The sequence below is a fragment of the Theobroma cacao genome, chromosome 3 (genome assembly GCF_000208745.1).
Source record: "Theobroma cacao cultivar B97-61/B2 chromosome 3, Criollo_cocoa_genome_V2, whole genome shotgun sequence".
In the NCBI taxonomy this organism is placed as follows: Eukaryota; Viridiplantae; Streptophyta; class Magnoliopsida; order Malvales; family Malvaceae; genus Theobroma; species Theobroma cacao.
In genome coordinates this window covers 1366668-1385007 of record NC_030852.1, presented here as the reverse complement: position 1 = coordinate 1385007, position 18340 = coordinate 1366668, and the positions used below count along the sequence as shown (strand labels likewise).

Sequence of the window (18340 nt, the reverse complement as noted above, 5' to 3'; positions counted from 1 at the left end):
ATCCAATGATGATTTCTAATGCCTTGTTCTTCTTTCTGGTGATTGTTCATGTGTTTCCTTCTGTGCTTGAATTTTTTGTTGCGCTCGGCTGATATATCTTTGAGTTTTGACCGGCTATGTTAAGGATTCCCTGTTGTGGTTCACCTGTGTTCCTTCTCTGCTCCTCTTCTTACAACATGCTCTGTGCTTTGCTCTTTGCTGTGTGTCTCTTGGATATCTTTGTGGTTCATGAATGTCCTGGCTGACCTTGTTGCAACGATTTGATGTTTGAGCTTTCCTTTTTGTTTCTAGGAGTTCTGGTCGTGTTTTAGGTGGAATATTGTCTTGTTTTGCTCTTTGATTTTGGCCTGATTATAACTTGTATAGCTTTTTCTGGTTAGGTTGCTTATGTTTGATCATTCCGTAATCTACTCTGTGTTGTTGTGATGGATGTCACTGTTGGTTTTTGTCTTCATTTTACTGTTAAAGACTCAGCAGTCCTCGTAAATTCTCTAGTTGAATATATTCATACATTTTGGTTTTTCAAAAAAGAAAAAAACAAATACTTTGGATAAAATAAGAAATAAATTATAAAGGAATATTTGTTTGTGTTTTCATTTAAAATTAACGCCATAAGTAACACCATCATTTTTTCCAAGGATTCAATCAAATCTTAAGGGACTGAAATGGTATTTCTCAAACTAACAACAATAGATGTATTTTCAACCAAACCTCAAAGTGGTCTTTGGATTTTACCTTACTTTTTAGGATAAAATACACTGATATATTTAATTTTTAATTATAATTACACACGAGTTTATTAATTTTTAAAATGAACAGTCCATCTCAAACATATAAATGATATATGCCAAAACGTGAAATGTCTAAAATGTTTTTTTTTTCACTTTTTTCCTTTCTGTCAAGACTATCGACTACCCTCCCTTACACTGACCAATCACCCTACGATCAAATCGGACCATGAAATGCCAGATCCAATCAAATGTCTCGATGGGAGGATTTGGCCACGCACCCCAAATCTTGAGCTCCCCTAATTGTGCTCCCCCAAAGGAGCCTCGCCGACAGTGGGGTGGCCGAGTTGAGAGCTTTTTTAGTGAAAAGAGAGTAAAAATTTTAAATGAAAACTATAGTTTATATAGTAATAATTTTTAAAACTAATAAAAAGTAAAATTATCCTAAAAATATTACTACATCATTAAACTAACGAAAATATTGACGGTTGACTAATGGCAAGAGTTATGTGCCCAAAGAAAATATATTTTGGATGGAATGTTTATTTTGAAAACTAATGAACTTGCATATAATTATGGTTAAAAGTTACGAGTGTAAGTGTATTTTACCTTACTTTTTATATTTGCAAGTAAAATAATAAAAATATGAATATTAAAATTCATTTCAAATAATAAAATATATTATCTAAATATGATGTAGTTATATATTAATTTATACTCTATTATATTTAAATAATATTTTACTTTCAACCAAAATTAATTTTTATTTTTCTATTTATTTTACTTGTATAATATTTTTTTTCTCAACCCAGACTTTATATTACAATCTTTTGAGAAAGTAAAACTTATAATGGTAAATATTATAATAAAAATAGTAACAAAGTGGGCTTTATTTAATTCAATTATGCAATTAATAAACTATAAGAACAAATTACATAATTAAATTTTATAAATCATTTTGCAAGAGAGCAATTGTTAGTATGAACTAATTATTTAGTGTTGAAAACTGATTTCCTCTTGTTGGATACATATTAAGAGCAATTTATTTTTTAGAATTGCCCAAAATTGGATCATGGACCAACAATTTTATTGGCGTAAAAAGAAGACATAACATCTAAAAAAATTTATGAAGTATTCAAGAAAATTTAAATAATTTTTTATTCTTTTATTGCATTCAATTAAGTTTTTATATTTTTATTTTGAATCAAATAAACCTTTATGATTAATGATGACTAATTGTTATTAATCAAAATGTCACTTGTTATTTTATACTCAAGTGGCATACTGATATGTCATAATAGATTATGTATGATGACATAATCATGTGACATTTTCACCCTCCACATTAGTTCTACATGAGTATAAAATAATAAATGGTACTTTGATTAATGATAAATAGTCAAGTATTAGTCAAAATGGCTTATTTGATTCAAAATTAAAATATAAAAACTTAATTAAATGTAATAAAAGAATAAAGATTTATTTAAATTTTTTAAATCATTTAAAAATTTTTCGAATATTATACCTAAAAAGAGAAAAACACTAAAATCGAGGTTAAATAAGAGATTTTGATGTGGTGCTTGAGTTTGGGACCACCCACATATTTTCCCTCATTAACTAACTCATCAGAATGGACCTCCATATTCACCCTTTTTCTTTTGTACCAAATTACAAATAAATGGACCACAATTTTGTTCATTAATTATGGCCATATGGATAAGTCAAGCCTTCCTTTCCACTCACATAAACTCCTAAAGCCCCAAACAATAACCAATAATGTGACAAAATCAGCTCCTAAGCCTTGTGTGATTCTTTAATTGGGACCATAAATTCCTGTACAGGCCCAAATTTAATCTTGGATTTGGGTTCTACTTTAAAAACCAATCTATTTTAATCTAGGTTTCACTTCCCTTTGAAGTTCTACTTACGTGGCAACTCATTTCATACTTTTTGAAATAGATGAGATGAAAAGATTTTTATTTACAATCACATTTACATTTAACATATCTTCACAGCTTGACGGTTAAAATTTAAAATTTTATATTCGAATTCTAAAATATTGGTGGGATAGAATTTACGGTATGAGAGAAGACTGCTTCATGTTGTATAGTTCATGATCACATGTATCAAAAAAATTACATTTATCATAAGATTATACTATATTAATTATATAAAGAAGAATTAAATAATGTGAGCACTTAACACTCGAATATTTGGTTTAATTATATGTAGTTACAGTAAAAGGAGAAAAATTTTCGACCACCTACAAAGTGTCACATGTTCTTCAAAATTTTCTTTAAATTTTATTTAATAACCAATTGACCAATCAAAATTAAAACACGTGGTGGTTCGACCTGTCAATTTTCAAAGACTAATGAATCATCCAACTGAATTTCAATTATGATGATCATTATATTTATTTTTAATTAAATTATAATATAATTTAGAGATTAAATTCTTATGTGATTCTCATTCTAAATTTTATGTCTTATTTTTCAAATCAATTTCCTCTGAATTGTGGCCAGAAAATTATCATTATTGTTCTTCATTTTGTAGGCTTTGAATATTGTTCTTCTTTTGCATGCGAAGGAAAGTTAATTTCTGCCAAATCTTACACAAGAGAAACACGATAACAACACTGAGATTCTGATGTCTGTAGTCGGCAACCTTTGACTGAAACAAAAATAGACTGATTAACAACAAAAATAGATTAAAAAAAAACCCCAAATTCCATCCATGCATAAACATATTTTCTGACAAGAATACTTTCCTTACCTAACTCCATGCTGTAATTCAATTTAATAAACTTTACTATGAGATTGGCATTATGTAAATAATCAATGATGAATACAACATGGACTAGTTGACTAGAAAACTTATGTTTCCTTTGATTATTTCATTAATATAAATATAATTTAAATAATCAAAAATACCCGAATTACGTCCATTTATAAAATTAAATTTCTAATTTTTTTTATTTCAAAAAAAAAAGTTTACTCTCACAAAAAAAAATTAATACCGTCGGATCTACTATTAATTGATATCTTTTTACCTGCATAACGTGTGTCTTTGCTTTTAAAAAATGCGACGACCCTCCTTTGAAGTACTAAAAGTTGGTAAAAGAAATTAAAATGATTATCTCTTGTTATCTAATTCATATTAGACAATAAATCTACCTTGGAAGCCATAATCAAGGTCAGCCGTTTTAGTCATTTCGAAGTCATTTGTTACACAAATTCAACCCAAAACCATGAATTTTTCCATACCCTAATAATCTTGTGGATGCGTCGGCTTGTACCATAGTCATCTAATTGGTACAACCAAAGGGTAAATTGGATTAAAAAGTAAGAACAATGTGGACCAAACTCACATACTAAAGAGAGGTTAATTAGAGCTTCTATTGGTGTCAAATCATAAATTTGGCTATCAATTGGGGACAGGAAACTTTAATCAGGGTTATCTTCTTTAGCTTTGTGATTTGACAGGGAAGGGTTTTTTCTTCTCAAGGCACTCTAATTGCAACTTTTGACCTGAAAGCCTAGTGGATTGGGTGCATGGAGGGACTCAAGAGGGACCATGGAATCTTGAAATTTCACACCCTAAAGGGTTTGAAACAAAGTTAATGACCTAAGTTTTAAGTTAACCAAGGCAATTATGTGATGAGATACATCCCACTAGAAATGACCCCAGGAGGAAAGTACCATGGTATCATGAATTTGTTGAAGTTTTGCATGCATTGCAAAATTGCCTGAGTTTCAATTCCCAATTTTCTTGAGGCTAACAGGGGTCATTTGGAGAGACCAGTCGCACCAAACTCCCATGCCCTTGTGGTGAAGTCAGAAGTTACACTGCTCGGACTGGCTGGGGACAAGAAATATTCTTATCTTTTCTATGGAGACAAGCAAAAGTTCAGGAGCCAGGCAAAGGACCTAATCATTTGGGGGGAAGGATGAAGGGAAAGAAATGGGTTCCCTAAGCTTTACTTTCACCATCATTTTGTGATCATCATCTCTTGAAAAGGAAGCTTTATTGTTGGTTGATTGAGACAGTATTCAAAAAGGACCATTCCTTTAGAAAATACCAGTAGTTTCCATATCTTCACTCCGTTGGTAGTACTACTACCACTTGTACCATATAATATTTAATTTGTACCACAAAATCATTCCCTCCTATACTTACAGCAACATGACCTATCCGGTGCGTATAAATACAATAAAGATTTTTTTTATTATCAATTAACTTTAAGTTAAATATTTTTTAAAATTTTTAATATAGTATCAAGTGTTACTTTTGATTTTATTATTCCTTTCATGATAAATTATTACGTGAAAAGTCTATTACAGTATTAGAATAATGATAAACAAATTTCACGTTTATTTATTTTTAAATATCTTAGACATATAAATATAGTAATTTTTTCTTCACTTATTGTTCGGATTCGGTCTTAAATTTTCAACGTGGACAAATATTGGCCATCATAATCCTTGATGCTTGTTATGACTTGCATAGGCTAAAGTATTCAAGGTAGAAAGTGGCATTGCCCCTTTCTTTGTCATTTGGAAACTTTCAATTATGATCAGCTCTCATGCTTTACAGGAGGGGAATTTTTTTCAACAATGGAAATGGAATTTTTCTTTCTGTTTTATAAAAGCAAACAACAAAAATATGGTGGCTGCTTTAATTTGCTTTGTAGAATTTGGCTCATGTTGCAATGATTTCATGGCTGAAAATGAAAAGAAAAAAGAAAAAGTAAAGACTTGTATGGAGCTTTTCCTACCCCTTGTACCACATAAGCATTGCTAGCTATGATCTTGATTAGAATAAAGGTCATAAATTCAATGACATGGTTCCCAAATGTCTTATTTTGAAGGATTCGTGAATCTTGACAATGGCAACATGTTATCTGTCTCTTCTTCTCTCCTTTTCTTTCATCACTGTTTATAACAAAATCCAGGTTCCACAAATTAGAAAAAAGAAAAGAATTTTTTTGGGGGTAATGTTATTGAGTTCATTTTTATTCTTTTTCTAAAATTTATTTTCAATATTAGCAACAGAGAAAATTTTGGCACATATACAATTCAATATATATAGTCTGATCATGAGAAGACCTAATTTTGAAGCAACACCATCCTCTTAAACTTGAAAAACTTCCCTCCTATTCCCATTCTCAACATTGTGCACTAGGCCATTACACTAAGGAAAAAAAAAATCAAAATTTGAATTTCGATATAATACTATCTCAATTTAACCATTTTATACTATCTCAATTTAACCATTTTAATCTCTTTATTTCGATTTTAATGAATTTAGTTTTTTTTTACATTTTTATTAAAAAATCAATTTAAAAATAATTAAGAACACTATCAAAATTTTATCTTTTAACATGCATGACATGACATTTTGATAATGACTTGAAATGTTGAAATAGATTAATTTTTTATTTCTTAACACACACATACACACAACACAACACACACACACACACACATATATATATATATATATATATATATAAATATATATATATAATATTATTTATTATTTAAATTAAAATATATAATTTATTTTAAGTAAATAATAAGAAATGCTTTTAAATTTTTAAAAATAATTTTTAATTTTATTGAAAATAAAGGTTTTTTTTGTTACTACCATATGTCACGTGCCAAATTATTTAGATTGATATATCTTGTCATGAACAAAAAAAAAAACCACCCAATCGAATTTAATTACAAAATCTTAACATTGTTATCAATTATCTTTTAATTAATTTTAATGAAAATATTAAAATTGGAGTAGAAAGATGAGAAGAAAAATTTACATACACCTAACATTTTTAATATAAAAATCAATTTCAATGTTTAGATATTAATAAAGTTGATTTTCTTTTTTTATTTAATTAAGATTTAAGAAGTGAAAGAAAATTCGAAAGAAGGTTGTTGCTGACAAGAGGTGGACCCAAGTGGGAGGTGGACGATGTCGGAGGGGACAGAGATTGGATGTAATAAGGGTGACGTAGCCAGTCTAAGATTAGTACGCATGGCGCGTCGTCGTCGTCGTCGTCGCTGTGTGGACGCCTGCTGTGGGCCGCCGCAAGAACGTCTTGTCGAAAAGTATAAATCAACGACAGGTCCATTCCCCCACCCGCACGAGCAGCCGAGCGCTTCCACCTGGCTATCAACGCCCCTGCGTTGACCACTGCCAACCTGGCCTGCCCCATTCTTTTCATCTCATTATTTAATGACACTTGTGTATTTTTCTGTCCACTTAGACGACAGCTAGCTAGGAGCTGTTGATGATACACTGCATTGCCTTCGTATTATGCCACATCATCTGGGTCCCACTTTACCATTGCTGACTTGGCAGCATCAGATATTTAGTATTACAAAATGTTTTTATTTTCAATAATAATATAAAAAACTCAATAAATAAAAAATGATAATAGGATTCGATCGAAACTATACAAAACAATTTTATATCATATAAATTTAAATAAAATCAATCATTATAACTTTAAATAACATAAAATTTATAAATTTCGATAAAATAAACAATCTGAATAAAATCTTAATCTAAAACAAGAAATAAATATAAACATATTCAAAATCGTTACCTTTCTTAAGCAATTGATAGTAATATACTATGCTTTTCTTTCGAATCGATCAAGTTCGGGTCAAAATTTCCTTACTTTCTTTATACGAAACAATTGAAAGAAGTAGTACATACATTCTGTGGTAATATACCTTTGATCATTTTCTCGTGTTTATGTTAATTTAAGATAAAATAAAAATTACTATTATTGTCATTCTTGTTGTTGATTTGTACCTGACGAAAAAAAAAAACTACATATGTTTTATTTGGGATTTTTTGTGAATGTATTTTTTTTTATTATTATTAGATTGCTTGAAAATTACTAATTTGCAATTGTTGACTAAGTGAACAAGAATCGATTTGGTATTTTTGTGTTGAAAGAAGAAAAAAGGGAAGGGATTGTCGGCAATGTATAGCATATTCAAATCTATATGATATTTTTAGGTGATTCGTGATTTGCAAGCACAAATTCTTGGTAGCATCTTGGTTTTAAAGCTAGCTAGCTAGCTAGCACAAAGGAGCATCGATTACAAACTATGGTTTAAGCAATTGAAATTTTGTTCATGTTCTAGATACGAATTAATTCCTTATTTTTTTTCTATTCTTTGTCAATGATGTTAACCTCTTTCTCTTTGAAAGCATGTCTAGTATTAGAAACGTATCCATATTATGAATTAAGCCATCTTCCTTTTTATCTTGAATGAACTTTCTTTTCTTTTTGGTGTAAAGACAAAAGATCAATATACACTGATGAAATCAAGATGGTGGTGAGAGGTGATGGGAGGTGGCGGTCGTTACCCTTTAATTTTTAATTTTTTATTATTATATGTATAAAATTTTAAATATATAGATACATAACTTTGTATGATTATCCTTGTAATCATATCTTATATGGGTTCCTGAGTCCATCATTAATCATATGACAATATTAATGGATGCATGATAATGCTTTTTGGAAATGCTTTTCACTATTTTCCCATGTTTCAAAGGCGAAAAATGCAAAAGTGGTTGTAAAAATTTTCCAAGTCAATGGAATTAAACCAGTTGATCAAAAAAAAAATTATCTTACATTTTCTAAAAGCGTAAGATAATTTTTCAAAAACAGATCTTTCACTCTCCCCTCCCTCGACCTCTTCCCACAGTCTTCCCTCCTCTCTCGACAATAAGTTAATTTCTCGTTACCAAATAATTTTTTTTTTTGTAAAATAACATTTTAACTATTCTTATTTAGTGACTATAAACACAAAGAAAACAACAATTGCCTATTTGTAATAAGAAAAAGGGTGATTAATTAGAGAGTAATCTATTGGCTCTCAATTTTTTAATCGAGATTCAATTACAACATGTAAAGAAAATTATATCATAACAAACAAGACATTAGGAATCTTCTATATATCCATCTACTCCACAAAATAAATTATGATTTGTCATTTAGATTAGACTTAATTAAGTATTATTAATTAAGTTTAGAGTTTAACAAACCTTCATATGATATCTTCTGATAAGAAATATATTATTAAAATTATTAATTGAAAACTATTTAATGGTACATGATGTCATTATTTTATTATTCATTTTCTAAGCAAACTAATTAATTTAACATTAATTCCTTATGGTTGTAATAATATATTCTATTTCACATCCTGACAAAGTTATTTTTCACGTGTGAGTCAAGATCCTCCCAATCCCCCTATGGCCCCAAAAATTATTTCTCATTCCACCAATATTCCTTTCCTTCAATTATTTCTCCATATTACCATCCAATAAACCTCATTATACAATTGGGTTTTGCCCTCATGGATTGGAGATTATTCTCAACCATCTGATCAGATCATATAGGAATCTCAATCATCAGTTTTCGATCCCTTCAATTTTAATGTAGAATTCAACTTATTTAATTTTCGATTTTGGGCTTTGCCCTCATGGATTGGAGATTAATCTCAACTACCTGATCAGATCATATGGGAATCTCAATCATCGATTTTTTCAATTTATTCGATTATTTCTTAAATTTCGATCGACTTGATGAATTTTAATGTAGATTTCATTTTTGACTTGTTTGGTTAATATTTAAATTTTAATCGATTCGATCGGTTTTAATGTAAAATTTAATTTGTTTAAGTTATGATTTTTTAAAATCGAACGATCGATTTGTATAATTTTAGGTAAAAAGTGGGACTTGGAATGGTGTGCAAAAGGGTTAGGGAGTGGTGGGATGTAGAGAATCAATTTGCAATTACGTTAAAAAACGAAAAGAGACAGACAAAACAAAAGGGGACCAAGAAATTTGTAGCGAAATGGTGGTTAATGTGGAAGTGATTGGGTGCGCTGCGCTGGCTGGCTGCCTGGCTGCGTATTTTCCAAGATATATAAAACGTTTTCGCTTTTATTTCGTATTACGTGTATCTGTCGGTCATGGGAACGGCCTTCAATCATTGAAGCTTTCATTCAAGTTAAAGGCTCTTTATACTGTGCCATAAAACATTCTATGAGTTCGATCAATTCCATATTAAAATTTTTAAAATTAAATTAATTAATTTGTTAAAAAAATAATTGAATCAGTCAAATTATATTTTAAAACCGATTGATATTTACTCGATTCGATCAGTTTGATTAACTTTTTGTATTATATAAAATATTAATTAATATTTATATAAAGAATCAAAGTCCATCATTTATTGATGATCTTTAACAATGCAGATTTTCTTCCATTTCTAAATATTTGTTCCTTTTTCTATGAAAATTAAAATTAAAATTTTAATTTTAATGTATTTTATATCAAAAAAATAAAACAAAGTAATTAATTCGAAAAACGGTATAAATTGGTTTTCGAACCACTATAAACCCTAAAATAAGATACAACCATTATTTTTTTCAACTTATTCATCAATGTAAAAACAAAATTTTATTAAAAATACGTACAATATTTGGCTCGAGAAGAATAGCATGTTATATCCGTAAGCATAAAATTTGTAAAAAGTTAAAATAAAAAACGTCCGCACATACGATATTGTCATTTAATTCAAATCTTACATATGAATATATTGAATGTGACATTGAAGTAGTTTTATGATTTTATTAAGATTGTGCACATAGGATTACGTTTAAATTACAAAAGTTAGTCCTTAAAATAGTAATCGTAAAATGTTCCTTATAACTTCAGTTTACTCAATGAGGCATTAAATGGATATTATCATTTGATTTAATTTACTATTGCTTACACGAAAAATTAGTTTGACTTTATTTTATTTTCTCTCTATATATTTCAGCTGATTTTTCCTTCATGTTACTAATACTTTACTAATATAATTAACTTACTACATTCTTATATAGTAATTCTATATGTTTTTCTCCTTTTATTATTATTTTTAATTTATTGATTTATAATTGTTCATATGATATCGGAATTTAGACATTAATTATAAATTTCATATATGCGAGTGATGATTATTTTATATATTAAAATTAATTTTACCGTCATGGTCACGACATATATAGTTTACACCCCTTTTGTACTTTAGTGGCAAGTGATATAGAATGATTAAAATGAATGATTACAAATTAAATTATTCAAAAAAATACAAAAAACTTTCTTGTCTTTTTTATTTTTTTGTCTAAGGAATTCAACTTTAATCATTATTTATAACAAAATCATATTTTAAAAGCTTTGAAATTCAAAATTTGTAAATAATAACGGTCGAAATTGATGAATTTATTTAACCAAAAAAATAAATTTAACAATAAATAAAATGAGATGAAAAAAGTATTCGAGATAATAATAGTCGTTTATAACTGATTTCAGCTCTAATTCACTCGAATCAAGCTTGGTTTACTGATAAAACAATACTTATTATTAATTTAATTTTACATTTTTTATGATGGTAAGATGGAAAAAGAAAAATCTTAACAGAAATTTTGTAATGTAGACAAAGAAAATTATGAAGTTGATAGCTAAACGCGGTTTATTACTTCTAAGTACAATAGTCGTACAGCCTCCTTCAACCAGCAAGGCCTTACCCCAGGCCTTCCACCGTTTCCATCATGTCCCAACTAGCAAACAGTAAGCATCCTTTCCCACAGTATTAGCCTGATTTCCAGGAGTTTCAAGGCAATTCTGTTCACAAATCATATAAATTTTTCTATAAATTGTTTATTTATAATTGATTAAGGATGATTTATATGGTTACTTTAATCGATGTCCGAACACGTGATGTATAGAAATTTTACTATCTAAATCTTACCCGAATCAAATTTTTTTGTAAAAAATTCTAACCTTACTTAATCAAATCAAATAATGTAAAATATCCGAATTAAATTGTAAAATATTTTAATTTTATTTAATTAAATAATATAAAATATCTGCTTATAAAATATTCATTGACCTCCTTCAACCCCTATTGTCGTCCATTTTCCGATATGTACTAAGTAGGCAACAGGAAGCATCCTTTCCCATTTATCAATATATCGTATTGGTTTATAACTTATGTTTTTTTTTTTTCCATAAAATTGTAAAATTGATTAATGACTAGAGACAAATGAAATTGTGCAAGTAGCAATGTATTGTTTGTTGATTTTCAATATTGGTAATCATGGGTAATTAATTTCTTTCCAGGACCAGGTTCCCTCCTAACTCAACATAATTAATCATCTTTTTGAATAAATTATCATATAGATGGTACCAATTTGCAGACCATTAAATAAAAAATCACACATAAGCTTTTCTTTTTTTAATTACCCCATGTGAGTTTAAATGATTAATTAAAATTTTAATTATAATTATAAAATTAACTTTTTAAAAACATTTTTAGTCAATTGTTAGCTAAAGACTTTCTTCTTTAGTCTTCAATCGTCATGCTTTCCAAATATATGCAGTCCAAAAGGTCAAAAAACAAAAGAAACAAAAGTTTTTTTTCTTTTTAATTAATATATTAAATAAATAAAAGTTATTATTACTATATATATATATATTATATTTTTATTTAATAATTTTAAGGGTATCTTTTATTTTTGACGGTCCATATATTTATATCTTTTCATGGACCCCAGGGCTCTTGATGAATTAGTGTCGGCTGACTTCTTTTTCTTCTTTTTTATTATATTTTATTTTTTAAAATTTTCTTAAAAAGTTAATTGAAAAATCTAGATAGTACAACATTTGACATGATCCCAAATGCATTGCACTGGGGTACAGTAGCTGGCAAGCAAGGCAAAAAAACACACTATTTTATTGAAACCTTTTGCGAAGGTTCTAGACAACTTTGTTTGGTGTTAAATTAATTAATTAATTAATATGAAAACAATAATTAGCTTTAAACTAATTATGATTCTTTTTTTCGTTGAAGTTTCCTCTCTAGGAAAATGACCTTGTTGTGCTTTAATTTTTCCTTCTCAATGGCAATAGTAACCCAAAAGCCCAAATTTGCTTTTAATTATGAAGGCAGTGGTACTCCACTTAATTTAATATTTTTTAATTAGCTCTCTAAATTTTATTTATATTATTTTGAGTTTTATAGCTTCATTTAGATTATATTCCTACATATTATAAAGTTTATACGTAGCCTATTTGATGAATTATTAATTGAGTAATACTTTGATGTAATTATATGTTACATATGATAAACATAACACTAAATGATCGTATTATATGTATGATTGGTATATACACGATATATACACTTTTTTAATTAACCGTTCATGAGGATTATTAAAAAATATTAATTGGTGGAGTCAATTTTCAACGAAAATTTTCATCGTAAATTTTGACATCAATTACATTTATTTGATGTCACATTTCTATGATCGATTTTCGACTACAATGATTTCATCAGAAAAATTTGGACAAAATATTTAAAAATAAATTTCATCAAGAATCTCACGAAAACTCGTCACAAGATATTCTGATGAAATCTTTTTCTTTTTTTTTTGTCGGAATAAGCCAATTATGTTTTGGCTTAGTGGTTTAGAGATAAATTAAATTGCAATGGGTGAGATGTTGAGTTTATTGGAAACATAAGGCATGGAAGTCATATTATTATATAATTAATTAAAAAGTTAAGAATAGTATTCCTGTTGAGGAACATCAAAGCATTTAACTGCATTATTCTTACTCATAAGTAGTACACGTTTTAAGAGTTGTTCTCATTTAATCCACTTTATATATATATTTATATTTATTCTAGAGGAAAAAAATAAAGATTTCTTAAAAATCAATCCAGTCCCAATGCAAAAGCAGCACCAGATTTGCGTAAAACCCACTTGATTGCTTCACCTTCCTCTCAAGCTCTCTTTCTTTCTCCCAATAACTTGAATTCTAAGTATTATTTAGTCCTCATCCCTTTTAAATCATCAAATGTTATTCTTGATTTTTTTCCCAATCATACAATTTACACAGGGAAACATATCTAAAGACATATAAACCCACACCCTTCTCTCTCTCTCTCACCTTTCCATGTCCGAATCATTCAGAGGATCACGCTAGCTAGCGGCTTACTTTAACCTTTTCTTTTTTTTTTCTTCCTGTGGGTTAACGTTGTCTGTCGTACGTCCTCACAGGAAAAAACCCATTCTGTGTTTTGTCTTCTGATCGAAAATGGGGCGCCATTCTTGTTGTATCAAGCAGAAGTTAAGGAAAGGTTTATGGTCTCCTGAGGAAGATGAGAAGCTGTTTAATTACATAACGAGATTTGGGGTTGGTTGCTGGAGTTCAGTGCCTAAGCTTGCTGGTGTGTGTGTGTTTTCATTATCACATGCACATTTTTAACATCTGTATATGATGGATTCATTTGTTGGGTTTCCTTGGCCTGGAATTTGACAAAAATGAATTTGTTTTGCAGGTTTGCAAAGGTGTGGAAAGAGTTGTAGATTGAGATGGATAAACTACTTGAGACCTGACCTTAAAAGAGGAATGTTTTCACAACAAGAGGAGGATCTAATAATCAGTCTTCATGAAGTTCTAGGCAACAGGTAACTAATATTTATGGACCAGCGAACATGCAAAATTCTTTTTGTTATCTGATAAACCAAAGAGGTGGAAATTAATGGGGACTGATTGATTTTTTGTTGGTTTGACTGATTTCCTTGTATGGGGTTCCAGGTGGGCTCAAATTGCAGCACAGTTACCAGGAAGAACAGATAATGAGATCAAGAACTTCTGGAATTCCTGTTTGAAGAAGAAACTAATGAAGCAAGGCATTGACCCTACCACCCACAAGCCGCTAAGCAATAAAGTTGAAGTGAAAGAAGAAAAGAACCGTACAGATTCGGTAGTGCTGCAAGTCCCACAGTCTAGTGGGCTCTCTGCTAGCGCTGTATCATCCTTCGCTGCTCATGAGCCAACATTTCTTGTCAGTGATTCAGGTTTCTACGGTAGTGGATTGACAGAAGCTTCGAGAGATCAGTTTATCAACAAGCAAGTCTACGATCCTTTGGCTTACATTGAATTGCAGGCGGGGATTGATCCAAGTGGGTATAACTCCAATCTCGTACCACAATACCACCCAAGTGTCAGGCAATTTGATCAGAACCATTTTGAGACAAATTCCAGCTTCACATTCACTTCAATGCCAAGTCTAACTAATTTTGATCACGGAAACATGTCCGGAACAGACTTTTCTGATAATTCAGCTTCGAGAATAAGCACTTCTTTCCTCCTGAACGAGGCAAAGGAGAGTTCTAGCAACAGCTCAAATATCAGCAGTTACACAGGGTTCCAGATGAACAACATGGTGGAAAACGGAGCATTCTCGTGGGATACTGAGAACAAGTTGGACACCATGTTTCAGTTTCAGGTCAACGGGATCAAGTCCGAGGAATTGAAACCGGGTTCATGGCAAGAAGGGCAGGGGCAGCTTCACAACCACAACTCGGTAGATTTCAGTAGCTATCCATTAACATCGCTGTCAGAAGATCTAACAGGAGCAAATTTTGATGTCTTCCAGCAGATATGAACAGAACTGTAAATCCATTCTTTTTTCTTTCGCCTCTTTGAAAAACCAATACACACAGATGTTGATAGTACAGGACGACTTCTACTGAAAAAAGGTTTGGGATGAGAGTCTTAATTTACCCTTCTCTCTCTTTATTTTTATTTTTTTAATTTTCCTTTGGTTATTTTTCTAATAACCTGGTAGAGTGATTTAGCTGTTCTCTCTGGGGAGTTTTTCAATCTGTATTCTTCGTCAATTGTGCATTCTTTTTTTTTTTTTATTGGTTTTCTTCCTGTATTTGTTTTGAGAACAGTTGAAATAATGTACTTACAGTCACCAAGAGTGAAAACTACTAATTCTTTTTTCTTGTGGTCCTAAGCTTTCCATGGTGTCTAACTAACTACCATTATTACTATTAGATGCATTTATGGCTCTATTACCATGCTTGTCTTTTTCTTGCTTAAGCTAAACCCCTTTTCTTTGTAGTAGACAAATTTGATCCGAACCCACAATCCATACCAAAAACATCCTGTAGTCTTTTCTCATCTCAATTCAACACCAGAAACAAATTAGAGTTTCATTGTCATTGTTTTCAAACACCGAGATTATAGAAAAATGTCTATATAGTTAGATAGGAAAGGTAGGTTTTAGATTGTGATGTATATCTTGAAACCGCTGGCGGAAAATAATATAACAGGATTATCCCTGGCCCGATGTTTTCCATATCTCAGATGCTGATTTCCTTAGCCAGCAGATTAATATGATCCAGCTGCTGGCTCGCCAGAGGCCCCCCCCTCCCATGCATTCTCCGAGTCCCTCCAAGAGGCACCAATTGGCTCGCTAGCCTCTCTATTATTGGAGAGAGAGAGAGAGAGAAAACACTAGGACCTAGCGGCCCCCCCCCCCCATGGACACCTTATGGAATTATAGATTGGTCCAGAAATTTTCAATCATCTATGGTTTTCCAAAGCTTTTGGAATGTTCATGCTGCCAGGATTGCTGTAACTTTTCTTAATGTACGTAGCAGTAACGTTAACAACATCTTATGAAAATAAATTCTGTGCTTGATTCGAAGAGATATGTAAGTATACAGTAGTGATGAAGAAGTGGCAACCTTGCAGTGAAACCAAATCGACCTTCCTTGAGGTGGAAACTAAAGAGACCCTGAAGGGGAATAAAAAGAAAAGAACAGGAATCTACTGGTTTTTATTTTATTTTATTTTTCATAACCCATGATCCAAATTAACGGTATTTCTTCCTTTTCATCATAGGTTGTTGGTACCTAAGATATAACAAGTAGTGGGTCAATGTAAAATCAAGAATCCGATTTGATTTGTAGCTAAGATAGTGAAAAATTATACAGTCAATTCCATGCTTTCCTGCTCCAAGCTCGGAAAAATATATACCTTGATCAGGGCCGACATGGTCACCAATTCTATAATTTGAAAGCAATCTTTCAATTAATGCAATGAGAAACAGGAAACTCTATCTCCCACCCCCCCTCCCAAAAAAAAAAAGAGAGAAAAAAGAAAGGAAAAACGAAAATTCTGTACCATACGCCAAAGTCATTATGACTTCAGTTCAAATATCTACTAAGATGTTTGTGGTATCTGCTGCATATAATTTTTTTTTTTTTATTTCTTGCATGGCCATGAAACTACAGAAAATGCTTTGTTGAATCATCAGAAGCTGTTGTTTCATCAAGATCAGATGACCCACACACCATCACAAGTTCGTGCACCCCAAAATTTTGGATGTAAAAGATAGTGACAACCAACAAAGGGTCACAGTCCAGGGTTGTACTGATGCATTTGCAACCATTGGCTTTCCTTTTTCTTTGAACCCCTTCACACCCCCACCCTGTAGCAACGATGGCTCACTTCCCTCAGTGCTGGTGTCATAAAAACCTTATTTTAGTGGAAACCTGGGTTCAAACAAATTGGTCCTAGCTAGACACATTCCATTCTGGTTCACAATCCATCGTTTGACCTTATGTTTTTCCTGATTACTAATCAATGTTTCTATCTCAAATCTGAGCCACAAGGTTGCCTGTCTGCTAAAAGTTTTTCCACAGGCTAAAGCCCCTTTGGGACGTAAGATGTTGATTATATGAACTGTCTTTCTTTCATATACATAAGCTGAAAGCTGGAAAAATGGAGTTAATCAGCCGTCTACTTCAATAAACAGTATCATGGCTAAATGTCAATGGAACAAACATATTGAGGGAAATGACTTGATGATTGCACGTATATACACAGTCTGAAATCCTGAATCCTTTTTGGTGGATTCAGAATCCAAGTGTACATGCCGACATCCAAAAGAGATTGTTTTACTTTTTGAATTCAACAAAGAAAGAAATGATCGGGTTGCAAAAGGAAAAAAGATTTCTGGGTACTAAGTGCTTTGCTCACTGGTCAAAAAATAAATCTTGCCCGACAAATCTTATTGGGCTGCTTTAAGTAATGATAAGTATTGAAATACCCAGTTGTATATATAATTGCACCGACGACAGAAATTGCAGGTCAAACTCATATATTTCAATAATTGAATCTATTTACGAGATAAATTAAGATATCAACACGTCAGAGTATCTACATTATTTGACTCAATTAAATAAAATTATGATATTTTATAATCGGATTCAGATAGTAAAATTACTAATCCGATTGTCAAGTTCGGATAGTAATTTTAAGATAACCACTACTTGATCGAACTCAACTATAAATCATAGTTTTTAATATTAAATTTTAATTATATATATTAGTTTTAAAATTTTTTATAATTAATGTAATACTTATTAAAACTCATTAATAATTCTAATTAAAATTTTGAACTTTAATTCATTAATTTAATTTTCATTAATAATATACACGAAAATTGATTTTAAAGGTTTTTAAACCGATGTTTAATGGATACAGATATTTAATGAGTAGTGCCTAGAATATTCGAGTATGTATTTAAGCAACAATTAAAAAATTTAATCAAGTATTTATAAGATTTGAATATTCTAACAAATAATAAGATTCGAGTTAAAGTATCTAAAAATTAACAAGTATCCCAACAGTTGACACCCCTGGTTAAACGTTTGTTTTTTTTTTC

At 30.5% G+C, this 18340-nt stretch overlaps 1 protein-coding gene across 1 annotated transcript; it reads left to right on the top strand.

The window, feature by feature from the left end:
• LOC18603988 (transcription factor MYB86) lies at positions 13530 to 15611 on the top strand. Its single transcript, XM_007036272.2, has 3 exons — positions 13530 to 14038; positions 14150 to 14279; positions 14410 to 15611. The coding sequence occupies exons 1-3, from the start codon at positions 13906 to 13908 to the stop codon at positions 15260 to 15262; spliced, it is 1116 nt and encodes a 371-aa protein (XP_007036334.1). The 5' UTR covers positions 13530 to 13905; the 3' UTR covers positions 15263 to 15611.